The sequence below is a fragment of the Lethenteron reissneri genome, unplaced genomic scaffold (genome assembly GCF_015708825.2).
Source record: "Lethenteron reissneri isolate LAM-NWPU_2019-01 unplaced genomic scaffold, ASM1570882v1 scaffold_1630, whole genome shotgun sequence".
Classification (NCBI taxonomy): Eukaryota; Metazoa; Chordata; class Hyperoartia; order Petromyzontiformes; family Petromyzontidae; genus Lethenteron; species Lethenteron reissneri.
The window spans coordinates 288,663-303,870 of record NW_026891367.1 but is presented as its reverse complement, the minus strand read 5'-3'; the positions used below and the strand labels follow the sequence as shown (position 1 = coordinate 303,870).

The following is a 15,208-nucleotide window of genomic DNA, read 5'->3' as shown; positions in this document are numbered from 1 at the left end:
AGCGGTGACCGGGGCTCAGTGCGTCACCGCTGGTGCTGCATACAGAGCGGTGACAGGAGCTCAGTGCGTCACCGCTGGTGCTGGATACAGAGCGGTGACAGGAGCTCAGTGCGTCACCGCTGGTGCTGGATACAGAGCGGTGACAGGAGCTCAGTGCGTCACCGCTGGTGCTGGATACAGAGTGGTGACAGGAGCTCAGTGCGTCACCACTGGTGCTGGATACAGAGCGGTGACGGGGGCTCAGTGCGTCACCGCTGGTGCTGGATACAGAGTGGTGACAGGAGCACAGTGCGTCACCGCTGGCGCTGGATACAGAGTGGTGACAGGGGCTCAGTGCGTCACCACTGCCCTCGATCGAGGCCATCCTGCAACCTGCACACAACCGCGACCACCATAATAGACTCAACACTGCCCCATAGACCACCATAGACTCAACACTGCCCCATAGACTCAACACTGCACCATAGACTCAACACTGCCACCCATAGACTCAACACTGCACCATAGACTCAACACTGCACATAGACTCAACACTGCACCATAGACTCACACTGCACCTAGCACCATAGACTCAACACTGCAACCATAGACTCAAGCACTGCACCATAGACTCAACACTGCACCATAGACTCAACACTGCACCATAGACTCCAACACTGCACCATAGACTCAACACTGCACCATAGACTCAACACTGCACCATAGACTCACACCTGCACCATAGACTCAACACTGCACCATAGACTCAACACTGCACCATAGACTCAACACTGCACCATAGACTCAACACTGCACATAGACTCAACACTGCACCATAGACTCAACACTGCACCATAGACTCAACACTGCACCATAGACTCAACACTGCACCATAGACTCAACACTGCACCATAGACTCAACACTGCACCATAGACTCAACACTGCACCATAGACTCAACACTGCACCATAGACTCAACACTGCACCATAGACTCAACACTGCACCATAGACTCAACACTGCACCATAGACTCAACACTGCACCATAGACTCAACACTGCACCATAGACTCACACTGCACCATAGACTCAACACTGCACCATAGACTCAACACTGCCCATAGACTCAACACTGCCCATAGACTCTCACTGCACCATAGACTCAACACTGCACATAGACTCAACACTGCACCATGACTCAACACTGCCACCATAGACTCAACACTGCCCCCATAGACTCAACACTGCCCATAGACTCAACACTGCCCATAGACTCAACACTGCACCATAGACTCAGCACTGCCTACCCATAGACTCAACACTTGCCCATAGACTCAACCCTGCACCATAGACTCAACACTGCACCATAGACTCAACACTGCACCATAGACTCAACACTGCACCATAGACTCAACACTGCCCATAGACTCAACACTGCACCATAGACTCAACACTGCACCATAGACTCAACACTGCACATAGACTCAACAATAGCACCATAGACTCAACACTGCCCATAGACTCAACACTGCCCATAGACTCAACACTGCCCTAGACTCAACACTGCCCATAGACTCACCACTGCCCATAGACTCAGAACACTGCACCATAGACCTCAACACTGCACCATAGACTCAACACTGCCCATAGACTCAACACTGCCCATAGACTCAACACTGCCCATAGACTCAACACTGCACCATAGACTCAACACTGCCCATAGACTCAACACTGCACCATAGACTCAACACTGCCCATAGACTCAACACTGCCCATAGACTCAACACTTCCCATAGACTCAACACTGCACCATAGACTCAACACTGCACCATAGACTCAACACTGCCCATAGACTCAACACTGCCCATAGACTCAACACTGCACCATAGACTCAACACTGCACCATAGACTCAACACTGCACCATAGACTCAACACTGCACCATAGACTCAACACTGCACCATAGACTCAACACTGCACCATAGACTCAACACTGCCCATAGACTCACACTGCCCATAGACTCAACACTGCACCATAGACTCAACACTGCACCATAGACTCAACACTGCCCATAGACTCAACACTGCCCATAGACTCAACACTGCACCATAGACTCACACTGCACCATAGACTCAACACTGCACCATAGACTCAACACTGCCCATAGACTCAACACTGCACCATAGACTCAACACTGCACCATAGACTCAACACTGCCCATAGACTCAACACTGCCCATAGACTCAACACTGCACCATAGACTCAACACTGCACCATAGACTCAACACTGCACCATAGACTCAACACTGCACCATAGACTCAACACTGCACATAGACTCAACACTGCACCATAGACTCAACACTGCACCATAGACTCAACACTGCCCATAGACTCAACACTGCACCATAGACTCAACACTGCACCATAGACTCAACACTGCACCATAGACTCAACACTGCCCATAGACTCAACACTGCCCATAGACTCAACACTGCCCCATAGACTCAACCTGCCCCATAGACTCAACACTGCCCATAGACTCAACACTGCACCATAGACTCAACACTGCACCATAGACTCAACACTGCACCATAGACTCAACACTGCACCATAGACTCAACACTGCACCATAGACTCAACACTGCCCATAGACTCAGCACTGCACCATAGACTCAACACTGCCCATAGACTCAACACTGCACCATAGACTCAACACTGCCCATAGACTCAACACTGCCCATAGACTCAACACTGCACCATAGACTCAACACTGCCCATAGACTCAACACTGCACCATAGACTCAACACTGCCCCATAGACTCAACACTGCACCATAGACTCAACACTGCCCATAGACTCAACACTGCACCATAGACTCAACACTGCACCATAGACTCAACACTGCACCATAGACTCAGCACTGCACCATAGACTCAACACTGCACCATAGACTCAACACTGCACCATAGACTCAACACTGCCATAGACTCAACACTGCACCATAGACTCAACACTGCACCATAGACTCAACACTGCCCATAGACTCAACACTGCCCCATAGACTCAACACTGCCCATAGACTCAACACTGCCCCATAGACTCAACACTGCCCCATAGACTCAACACTGCACCATAGACTCAACACTGCACCATAGACTCAACACTGCACCATAGACTCAACACTGCCCATAGACTCAACACTGCCCATAGACTCAACACTGCCCATAGACTCAACACTGCACCATAGACTCAACACTGCAGCATAGACTCAACACTGCCCATAGAATCAGCACTGCACCATAGACTCAGCACGGCTCCATAGCCTCAACACTGCACCATAGACTCAACACGCACCATAGACTCACACTGCACCATAGACTCAACATGCACCATAGACTCAACACTGCCCATAGACTCAACAATGCCCACATAGACTCAACACTGCACCATAGACTCAGCACTGCACCATAGACTCACACTGCACCATAGACTCAACACTGCACCCTAGACTCACACTGCCCATAGACTCAACACTGCACCATAGACTCAACACTGCCATAGACTCAACACTGCCCATAGACTCAACACTGCACCATAGACTCAACACTGCCCATAGACTCAACACTGCCCATAGACTCAACACTGCACCATAGACTCACACTGCCCATAGACTCAACACTGCACCATAGACTCAACACTGCCCATAGACTCACACTGCCCATAGACTCAACACTGCACCATAGACTCAACACTGCACCATAGACTCAACACTGTACCATAGACTCAACACTGCCCATAGACTCAACACTGCACCATAGACTCAACACTGCCCATAGACTCACACTGCACCATAGACTCAACACTGCACCATAGACTCAACACTGCACCATAGACTCAACACTGCCCATAGACTCACACTGCACCATAGACTCAACACTGCACCATAGACTCAACACTGCACCATAGACTCAACACTGCACCATAGACTCAACACTGCCCATAGACTCACACTGCACCATAGACTCAACACTGCACCATAGACTCAACACTGCACCATAGACTCAACACTGCACCATAGACTCAACACTGCACCATAGACTCAACACTGCACCATAGACTCAACACTGCACCATAGACTCAACACTGCACCATAGACTCAACACTGCACCATAGACTCAACACTGCACCATAGACTCCACTAAGTGGCGGTGACGTCACCACACACCATGACGTCACCATACACCATGACGTCACCCCACACCATGACGTCACCACAACACAGATGTTGCTGAATGTCTACCTCTTACAACAACAACAACCACCACTACACGAGTTGTTGTTGTGGTTGTTGTGATACTCACAGGGCAGTAGCAGCAGCAGTGATGTACAAGTTGTAGTTGTTGTGGTTGTGGTAGTTGTTGTGGTGGTTGTGGTTGTTGTGGTAGTTGTGGTGGTTGTGGTGGTGGTTGTGGTAGTTGTGGTGGTTGTTGTTGTTGTGGTAGTTGTGGTGGTTGTGATACTCACAGGGTAGTAGTAGTAGCAGTGATGTACAAGTCGTAGTTGTTGTGGTGGTTGTTGTGGTTGTTGTGGTAGTTGTGGTTGTTGTTGTGGTTGTTGTGGTGGTTGTGGTGGTTGTTGTTGTGGTGGTTGTGGTGGTAGTTGTGGTAGTTGTTGTTGTGGTAGTTGTTGTGGTAGTTGTGGTGGTAGTTGTTGTGGTAGTTGTGGTTGTTGTGGTAGTTGTTGTGGTGGTTGTGGTTGTTGTTGTGGTGGTTGTTGTGATTGTTGTTGTGGTAGTTGTGGTGGTTGTTGTGGTAGTTGTGGTAGTTGTTGTGGTAGTTGTGGTGGTTGTTGTGGTAGTTGTGGTAGTTGTTGTGGTGGTTGTGGTGGTGGTTGTGGTAGTTGTGGTGGTTGTTGTTGTTGTGGTGGTTGTTGTGGTTGTGATACTCACAGGGTAGTAGTAGTAGCAGTGATGTACAAGTCGTAGTTGTTGGGTTGGTTGTTGTGGTTGTTGTGGTTGTTGTGGTTGTTGTGGTGGTTGTTGTTGTGGTTGTTGTGGTGGTTGTGGTGGTAGTTGTGGTAGTTGTTGTGGTTGTTGTGGTAGTTGTTGTTGTGGTAGTTGTTGTGGTTGTTGTGGTTGTTGTGGTAGTTGTGGTGGTTGTGGTGGTTGTTGTGGTAGTTGTTGTGATTGCTGTTGTGGTAGTTGTGGTAGTAGTTGTGGTAGTTGTGATGGTTGTTGTGGTGGTTGTGGTTGTTGTGGTAGTTGTGGTAGTTGTTGTGGTAGTTGTTGTTGTAGTAGTTGTGGTAGTTGTTGTGGTGGTTGTGGTGGTAGTTGTGGTAGTTGTTGTGGTTGTTGTGGTGGTTGTTGTTGATGGGCGATTGTCTGAGCGCCTCTCGTCACCAGGGCGACCCCATCAGCGACCCCATCAGCGCGTGACGTCACCACGGTGACGTCACGCGCTGATGCCCCGCCCCCTTCAGGCGCGAGCCGCTCCTCCGATTGGCTGCCGGCGTTGCCGCGTCACCCCGCAGCCCTCTTCTCATTGGTGGATTGAAAACCCATCTCGGAAGATGTCTTCCCGTTACAGTAGATGTCTTCCTCTTCCAGAAGATGGCTTCCTGTTCCAGAAGATGTCTTCCCGTTACAGAAGACGTCTTCTTCTTCCAGAAGATGTCTTCCTGTTCCAGAAGATGGCTTCCTGTTCCAGAAGACGTCTTCCTGTTCCAGAAGATGTCTTCCTGTTCCAGAAGAGGTCTTCCCGTTCCAGAAGATGTCTTCCCGTTACAGAAGACGTCTTCCTCTTCCAGAAGATGTCTTCCCGATCCAGAAGATGTCTTCCTGTTCCAGAAGATGTCTTCCTGTTCCAGAAGATGTCTTCCTGTTCCAGAAGATGTCTTCCTGTTCCAGAAGATGTCTTCCTGTTCCAGAAGATGTCTTCCTGTTCCAGAAGATGTCTTCCTGTTCCAGAAGATGTCTTCCCGTTCCAGAAGATGTCTTCCTGTTCCAGAAGATGTCTTCCTCTTCCAGAAGATGTCTTCCTGTTCCAGAAGAGGTCTTCCCGTTCCAGAAGATGTCTTCCCGTTACAGAAGACGTCTTCCTCTTCCAGAAGATGTCTTCCCGATCCAGAAGATGTCTTCCCGTTACAGAAGACGTCTTCCTCTTCCAGAAGATGTCTTCCTGATCCAGAAGTTGTCTTCCTGATCCAGAAGATGTCTTCCTGTTCCAGAAGATGTCTTCCTGTTCCAGAAGATGTCTTCCTGTTCCAGAAGATGTCTTCCTGTTCCAGAAGATGTCTTCCTGTTCCAGAAGATCTCTTCCTGTTCCAGAAGATGTCTTCCCGTTCCAGAAGATGTCTTCCTGTTCCAGAAGATGTCTTCCTCTTCCAGAAGATGTCTTCCTGTTCCAGAAGATGTCTTCCCGTTCCAGAAGATGTCTTCCTGTTCCAGAAGATGTCTTCCTCTTCCAGAAGATGTCTTCCTGTTCCAGAAGATGTCTTCCTGATCCAGAAGATGTCTTCCTGTTCCAGAAGTTGTCTTCCTGATCCAGAAGATGTCTTCCTGTTCCAGAAGATGTCTTCCTGTTCCAGAAGATGTCTTCCTGTTCCAGAAGATGTCTTCCTGTTCCAGAAGATGTCTTCCTGTTCCAGAAGATGTCTTCCTGTTCCAGAAGATGTCTTCCCGTTCCAGAAGATGTCTTCCTGTTCCAGAAGATGTCTTCCTCTTCCAGAAGATGTCTTCCTGTTCCAGAAGAGGTCTTCCCGTTCCAGAAGATGTCTTCCCGTTACAGAAGACGTCTTCCTCTTCCAGAAGATGTCTTCCCGATCCAGAAGATGTCTTCCCGTTACAGAAGACGTCTTCCTCTTCCAGAAGATGTCTTCCTGATCCAGAAGTTGTCTTCCTGATCCAGAAGATGTCTTCCTGTTCCAGAAGATGTCTTCCTGTTCCAGAAGATGTCTTCCTGTTCCAGAAGATGTCTTCCTGTTCCAGAAGATGTCTTCCTGTTCCAGAAGATGTCTTCCTGTTCCAGAAGATCTCTTCCTGTTCCAGAAGATGTCTTCCCGTTCCAGAAGATGTCTTCCTGTTCCAGAAGATGTCTTCCTCTTCCAGAAGATGTCTTCCTGTTCCAGAAGATGTCTTCCCGTTCCAGAAGATGTCTTCCTGTTCCAGAAGATGTCTTCCTCTTCCAGAAGATGTCTTCCTGTTCCAGAAGAGGTCTTCCCGTTCCAGAAGATGTCACCAACACATGGGATGGACGTTTTATAACAATGTTCTACACCAATGTCTAATAGTGTATTGTATTGCATTGCTCTGTTTATACTTTTATTTACCATTTCTTGCTTCGTTGCATGTAATGTTTGAGATTAGGGTCTAATAAAGTACAACCGCAATCACATCAACAGAAGTCTACGCGTTGATTTGCACGAAGGCAAGTCCAGATATTGTGCCCAAGGTTTAGCAAATTGTTTTAATTTACACAGCAAAGCAATTGTTGCTTAACTTTAAATACATATTATAACTACGGCCTTGACGTATGAACTCGTCACGTGATCTGACGAGCTTTGTCTCCCCAGGGGCGATGTTCACACACAACACCAGCTACTCATTTGAGGCTGAGTCGACCTAGGGGAGGCCCAGGACCGGTTCAAATGAATCGTCACTGACGGTGTCGGCCGTGAGCGGGAATCGAACTCGGGTCGCCGGGTTCGTAGTGCAGCGCGCTAACCGCTGCACCACCGCTCCCCCACGTGGTGCCAGGCTAGGTGCACCTAGAGCCACCGTCGCCTCTGATTGGACGGCGCTTCTATTGGCTCAGACACTCAGACCGCGTTGCAGTCGATTCGATTCTTAATTAAAACTCAACGCGATTCAACCGCTGTTAAAGAACGGGGCGTTGTGAATCGATGATCGATTCTATAATCGTTTGTTATTGCAGTCCCTGAATGGAGGGAATCGATTTGGTGATTTAGCCGTTCATCGATTCTGGAGTCGGGAAGGAATCTAAACTAAGCAGTCCGCGTTTGAGGTAAAATTTTCATGTAATAATTCTGATATTTCGGTGTTTATTTAATGTACTTCAACAATAAAACTGCAGGGATTCATATTCTTAAAGTCACGTAGAAGGGAAATAATACAAAGAAAGCAATACAATAGTTGTATTCTAATAGTAAAATAATGTTCTTACGTGTTTTATTATAATAATAAAATAATTGTATTATGTAAAATGTTTATTATTTCCCTTCTACGTGACTTTACCGAAAGAATCAACAATACGGGAGTTTTATTTTCTTGGTTATTTCGGTAAAGTCACGTAGAAGGGAAATAATAAAAATTAAACAATAAAATTTGTTATTATAATAAAATATTAAAAATAATACGATTGTATTATGTTTTATTTTTATTATTTTATTACTTCCTTTCTACGTGACTTTACCGATAGAACCAATAAATCGGGAGTTTTATTGTTGAGTTTTGTAATTCGTGCTTTAAAATTTTTCCTCAAAGTCTTCTTGAGGAATTATTTTCCCCTCCCACGTGACGCGGAGTTATTTTCCCGCCAAATCTTTTCGGCTCCTCCCCCTCGGCCGCCCCCATTTGAGGGGGGGGGGTGAAGGCGGTTGCCATGGATATTTGTTTTGGTTGCCATGGATATTTGTTTTGGTTGCCATGGATATTTGTTGCGGTTGCCATGGATTTTTTTTGTGGTTGCCATGGATTTTTGTTTTGGTTCCCATGGATTTTTGTTTTGGTTGCCATGGATATTTGTTTTGGTTGCCATGGATTTTTGTTTTGGTTGCCATGGATTTTTGATGCGGTTGCCATGGATTTTTTTTGTGGTTGCCATGGATTTTTGTTTTGGTTGCCATGGATATTTGTTTTGGTTGCCATGGATATTTGTTTTGGTTGCCATGGATATTTGTTTTGGTTGCCATGGATATTTGTTGCGGTTGCCATGGATATTTGTTTTGGTTGCCATGGATTTTTGTTTTGGTTGCCATGGATTTTTGTTTTGGTTGCCATGGATATTTGTTTTGGTTGCCATGGATATTTGTTTTGGTTGCCATGGATATTTGTTTTGGTTGCCATGGATTTTTGTTTTGGTTGCCATGGATTTTTGTTTTGGTTGCCATAGATTTTTGATGCGGTTGCCATGGATATTTGTTTTGGTTCCCATGGATATTTGTTTTGGTTGCCATGGATATTTGTTTTGGTTGCCATGGATTTTTGTTTTGGTTGCCATGGATTTTTGTTTTGGTTGCCATAGATTTTTGATGCGGTTGCCATGGATATTTGTTTTGGTTCCCATGGATATTTTGTTTTGGTTGCCATGGATATTTGTTTTGGTTGCCATGGACTTTTGTTTTGGTTGCCATGGATTTTTGTTTTGGTTGCCATGGATTTTTGTTGCGGTTTTCATGGATTTTTGCTGATTCTATGGTGCAGTGTTGAGTCTATGGTGCAGTGTTGAGTCTATGGGCAGTGTTGAGTCTATGGGCAGTGTTGAGTCTATGGTGCAGTGTTGAGTCTATGGTGCAGTGTTGAGTCTATAGTGCAGTGCTGAGTCTATGGTACAGTGTTGAGTCTATGGGCAGTGTTGAGTCTATGGGCAGTGTTGAGTCTATGGTGCAGTGTTGAGTCTATGGTGCAGTGTTGAGTCTATGGGCAGTGTTCAGTCTATGGTGCAGTGTTGAGTCTATGGTGCAGTGTTCAGTCTATGGTGCAGTGTTGAGTCTATGGTGCAGTGTTCAGTCTATGGTGCAGTGTTGAGTCTATGGTGCAGTGTTGAGTCTATGGTGCAGCGCTGAGTCTATGGTGCAGTGTTGAGTCTATGGTGCAGTGCTGAGTCTATGGTGCAGTGTTGAGTCTATGGTGCAGTGTTGAGTCTATGGTGCAGTGTTGAGTCTATGGTGCAGTGTTCAGTCTATGGTGCAGTGTTGAGTCTATGGTGCAGTGTTGAGTCTATGGTGCAGTGTTGAGTCTATGGTGCAGTGTTGAGTCTATGGTGCAGTGTTGAGTCTATGGTGCAGTGTTGAGTCTTATGAAGCAATGATCTTTAAAATCAGAAAGTCCGGGTGGACTTAGCCATTGCAAAGCGTTCACAACACTCTCCCCTCACAGTTGCGCATTTCTCGCTCAGCGATGTCGCACGCCTCAGACCCTCCCAGGATGTTCCAAATTCTCCGCTACGCGGTGCCGCCGCCTCCGGCTCAGGAGACGCGCCTCGAAGCCTCTGGGCCGCTGCCCGAGACCTCCGCCTGCCCTGTGGTGGCCACCGGCGGTGACGGATACGGTGACAGTGACGGTGACGGCGGCAGCGGTGACGGCCCCGGTAACGTCCCGACGCTTGTACGCAAGGTGAGTGTTTCCCGACTCGTGTTCAACTGGAATATCTTCTTGGTTCTTTCGGTAAAGTCACGTAGAAAGGAAGTAATACAATTAAAATGAAACAATTCTCACGACGTTTCGGCCACAACGCAAGCAGCCGTCCTCAGGTTAAAACCACCTGAGGGCGGCTGCTTGCGTTGTGGCCGAAACGTCGTGAGAATTATATTATTATGTTTAATTTTTATTATTTTATTATTTCCCTTCTACGTGACTTTACCGAAAGAACCAAGAAGATGAATCCCTGCAGTCACGAAAGCTTTACATCGAAACGTAAAAATGTTTTATTTTTATTATTTTATTATTTCCCTTCTACGTGATGACTTTACCGAAATAATTATTGTATTATGTTTTATTTGTATTATTTTATTTCCCTTCTACGTGACTTTACCGAAAGAACCAAGAAGATGAATCCCTGCAGTTACGAAAGCTTTACATCGACATTCAACTGGAATGATTTCTCGTTGCTTACCGTACAAAGGGGCCCGTGCGAGGTGCGACGGACGTAGCCGCGTCTCTCTTCAGAAGCGACTCTCTTCCCGTCACCGGAGTGGGCTCGCCGCCGTGTGCACGTTCACGTTGGCCAAGTGACTCTTGTTCAACACGGGTCACCTTCATTTCACATGTGGAGGGATCATCAGGCGGGGCCCGGAGAGAAATCCACACGGCCATCGGGGGAGAGAGAGAGAGACACAAACTCCAAATATAGAGCGGGTGTCAGGGTCTGGATTGAACCCACGACGTCCTGTAGACCAGGCGAGGTAGTTAACATCTCCTAGCCACCGTGATGATGATGATGAGAGAGACGCAAACTCCAAATATACAGCAGCAGGCGTCAGGGTCAGGATCGAACCCACGACCTCCTGCGTACCAGGCGAGGTCGTTAACATCTCCTAGCCACCGTGATGATGATGATGAGAGAGACGCAAACTCCAAATATACAGCAGGTGTCAGGGTCAGGATCGAATCCACGACCTCCTGTACACCAGGCGAGGTAGTTAACATCTCCTAGCCACCGTGATGATGATGAGAGAGAGAGACACGCAAACTCCAAATATACAGCAGCAGGCGTCAGGGTCAGGATAGAACCCACGACCTCCTGCGTACCAGGCGAGGTAGTCAACATCTCTTAGCCACCGTGATGGACAAAAACGTCGTGATGTTTTTAATGCGCTTGATCGTTGTCCGTGTAACTCGCCGTCGCGTCCACTCTGCGTGACGCCGGCGATTTTTAACCGACGAGATGTTTGTTCAATTGTTTCCGTTTAGGTTCGGCAAAGGAGACGGATGTCGCTGCACAGGAACGAGCGCGGTAAGGTGCCGGGTTGTTTCTATTCTTGTCCGCACCTCTCCTCTCTAGCAGCACAAGCAGCTGCACGAGTAGCAGCTACGGGCCTCGCACTTTCAAGGGCCCCGCGCTAAACGGTTTCAAGCTATCAATTCCCGTTCAGTGATTCTATTACTCAGTTTAACACGTAGCAGGCTTTCGCGACCAATGTTATTCATAATCAACGTTTTTGGGTTTAGATCGCGTTTATTTATAAATGTGTCGTAACCCTCCACCACCCGACACGGCCAATCAGTAAAAATGTGTCACGTTGACAAAGACAAATAGTTCTCTGCTTTAGCCCACCGGTGTGTTGAAGCCACAACATTTACTATTTGAGTAGCACGACGTTTCGCTGGTAATTGCAACCAGCATCATCGGGCAATTCGCCAGAACACACCGGTGGGCTAAAGCAGTGGACTATTTGTCTTTGTCAACGTGACACATTTTTACTGATTGGCCGTGTCGGGTGGTGGAGGGTTACGACACATTCTATTACTATAGTACTATACCGCCTTATTGGTTCTTTCGGTAAAGTCACGTAGAAGGGAAATAATAAAATAATAAAAATAAAACATTTAATAATTCTCACGACGTTTCGGCCACGACGCAAGCAGCCGTCCTCAGGTGAAGAACAGGTCTGTCGGAAAGACAGCGTCCGAATGAAACGCCGCCAGGCTTGGCAGCGTATATTGAAGCTGCTGGGTTGGAGGGGGAAGAGCTCCTTGACAAAAAATGTTGCATATCAAGAGGAATTTAGCATATTTATGGGAAATACAGATATGGGATTAGTCACTGCTTGTGGAATGTGTAGGAGGTGGGCGGGGGGTTTCCCTTCTACGAAAGAACCAAGAAGATGAATCTCTGCAGTCACGAAAGCTTTAAATGGATACAATACCGCCTGCAACTCTTACGAACGACCGGGTGTTTGAGGCGGCGCGAAAGACGCTCAGCACACACGCGCGCACACACACACACACGCACACACACGGCGCACACACACGCGCACACACGCGCGCACACACACACGCGCACACACACACACACACGCACACGCGCACACACGCACACACACACGCGCGCACGCACACACGCACACACGTGAACACACACACACGCGCGCACACACGCACACACACACACACGTGCACACACACACGTGCACACGCACACACACACAGACACGCACACACGTGCACACACACACGCGCACACACACACGCACACACGCACACACACGTGTCACGGTTCAGCTTCCCCCTTCCCCGACCGACCGTCCTCACGGCACGGAGCGTGCTCCGGACAGGCTTCCCGGCGGCGGTCTTGCCGGCGCCGCTTGCCGCCCCCCTCGCCGCGGCGTCACGGACGCAGCGCCGGCGTGGCGGCCGCTACCAGCCCGGACGTCCACGCGGGGTGAGCCAACGCCTTCAGCGACGGGCGCCAGCTCATCTACGTGTCTCTGTGCGAGTCTCTGTGCGAGTCTCTGTGTGTGTGTGTCGGTCACCGTCACCCACCGGCTCATCTACGTGTCTCTGTGCGAGTCTCTGTGTGTGTGTGTCGGTCACCGTCACCCACCAGCTCATCTACGTGTCTCTGTGCGAGTCTCTGTGTGTGTGTGTCGGTCACCGTCACCCACCAGCTCGTCTACGCGTCTCTGTGCGAGTCTCTGTGTGTGTGTGTCGGTCACCGTCACCCACCGGCTCATCTACGTGTCTCTGTGCGAGTCTCTGTGTGTGTGTCGGTCACCGTCACCCACCAGCTCATCTACGTGTCTCTGTGCGAGTCTCTGTGCGCGTGTCGATCACTGTCACCCACCAGCTCGTCTACGTGTCTCTGTGCGAGTCTCTGTGTGTGTGTCGATCACCGTCACCGACCAGCTCGTCTACGTGTCTCTGTGCGAGTCTCTGTGTGTGCGTGTCGATCACCGTCACCCACCAGCTAATCTACGTGTCTCTGTGCGAGTCTCTGTGTGTGTGTCGATCACCGTCACGCACCGTGTTAATCTACGCGTCTCTGTGCGAGTCTCTGTGTGTGTGTCGATCACCGTCACCGACCAGCTCATCTACGTGTCTCTGTGCGAGTCTCTGTGTGTGTGTGTCGGTCACCGTCACCCACCAGCTCATCTACGTGTCTCTGTGCGAGTCCCTGTGTGTGTGTCGGTCACCGTCACCGACCAGCTCATCTACGTGTCTCTGTGCGAGTCTCTGTGTGTGTGTGTCGATCACCGTCACCCACCAGCTCATCTACGTGTCTCTGTGCGAGTCTCTGTGTGTGTGTCGGTCACCGTCACCCACCGTGCTAATCTACGTGTCTCTGTGCGAGTGTCTGTGTGCGTGTCGATCACCGTCACGCACCAGTTCATCTACGTGTCTCTGTGCGAGTGTCTGTGTGTGTGTCGGTCACCGTCACGCACCAGTTCATCTACGTGTCTCTGTGCGAATGTCTGTGTGTGTGTCGGTCACCGTCACCCACCGGCTCATCTACGTGTCTCTGTGCGAGTCTCTGTGCGTGTGTCGGTCACGTCACCCACCGGCTCATCTACGTGTCTCTGTGTGTAGCCGAGCACGCTAATCTACGTGTCTCTGTGTGTGTAGAACTTCTTTAGCTCCGACGTGCCGAGTCCGCCGCGCCCGGAGGCGGTGCTTGCGAAGGGCAGCTTCGCGCCGCCCACAGAGTCGCTGCGTCCGACGCTTGAGGAGCCGCACCGTCCCCGCCTGGTGGAACAAGCAGCCGCAGCGCCGGCAGCAGCCAGCGCCGCCCCCTCGGGGGGCCCTAGGGGGGGTGGGGCTCGGGGCTCGGGGCCGGCGTCACGGACTCGCTCCCACGACGCTGCACTCCGCTAGCCGGGCGGCTCTCGCGCTCCCCTCACCGTCTTCTGCTTTGCCGCTAGTGACACGTTGTGAGGTGCTCGGTCTCACACTCACCTCGTTGTGCTGTTGACAGAGGGTCGACTTTGCCGCTAGTGACGCGTTGTGAGGTGCACAGTCACACTCACCTTGTTGTGTTGTTCACAGAGGGTCGACTTTGTCACTAGTGGCGCGTTGTGAGGTGCTCAGTCTCACACTCACCTTGTTGTGTTGTAGACAGAGGGTCGACTTTGTCGCTAGTGGCGCGTTGTGAGGTGCACAGTCTCACACTCACCTTGTTGTGTTGTTCACAGAGGGTCGACTTTGTCGCTAGTGGCGCGTTGTGAGGTGCACAGTCTCACTCACCTTGTTGTGTTGTTCACAGAGGGTCGACTTTGTCGCTAGTGACTCGTTGTGAGGTGCACGGTCTCACACTCACCTCGTTGTGTTGTTCACAGAGGGTCGACTTTGTCGCTAGTGGCGCGATGTGAGGTGCTCGGTCTCACACTCACCTCGTTGTGTTGTTCACAGAGGGTCGACTTTGTCGCTAGTGGCGCGATGTGAGGTGCTCGGTCTCACACTCACCTTGTTGTGTTGTTGACAGAGGGTCGACTTTGTCGCTAGTGACTCGTTGTGAGGTGCACAGTCTCACACTCACCTCGTTGTGTTGTTGACAGAG

The 15,208-nt window shown here is 49.5% G+C and overlaps 1 protein-coding gene across 1 annotated transcript; it reads left to right on the top strand.

The window, feature by feature from the left end:
- Positions 1–7,927: 7,927 nt before the first annotated feature.
- LOC133362872 (uncharacterized) lies at positions 7,928–14,779 on the top strand. Its single transcript, XM_061581814.1, has 5 exons — positions 7,928–7,999; positions 10,112–10,329; positions 11,626–11,668; positions 12,990–13,096; positions 14,278–14,779. Exons 2-5 carry the CDS (start codon positions 10,114–10,116, stop codon positions 14,524–14,526), a joined length of 615 nt encoding a protein of 204 aa, XP_061437798.1. The 5' UTR covers positions 7,928–7,999; positions 10,112–10,113; the 3' UTR covers positions 14,527–14,779.
- The last annotated feature ends 429 nt before the right edge of the window (positions 14,780–15,208 follow it).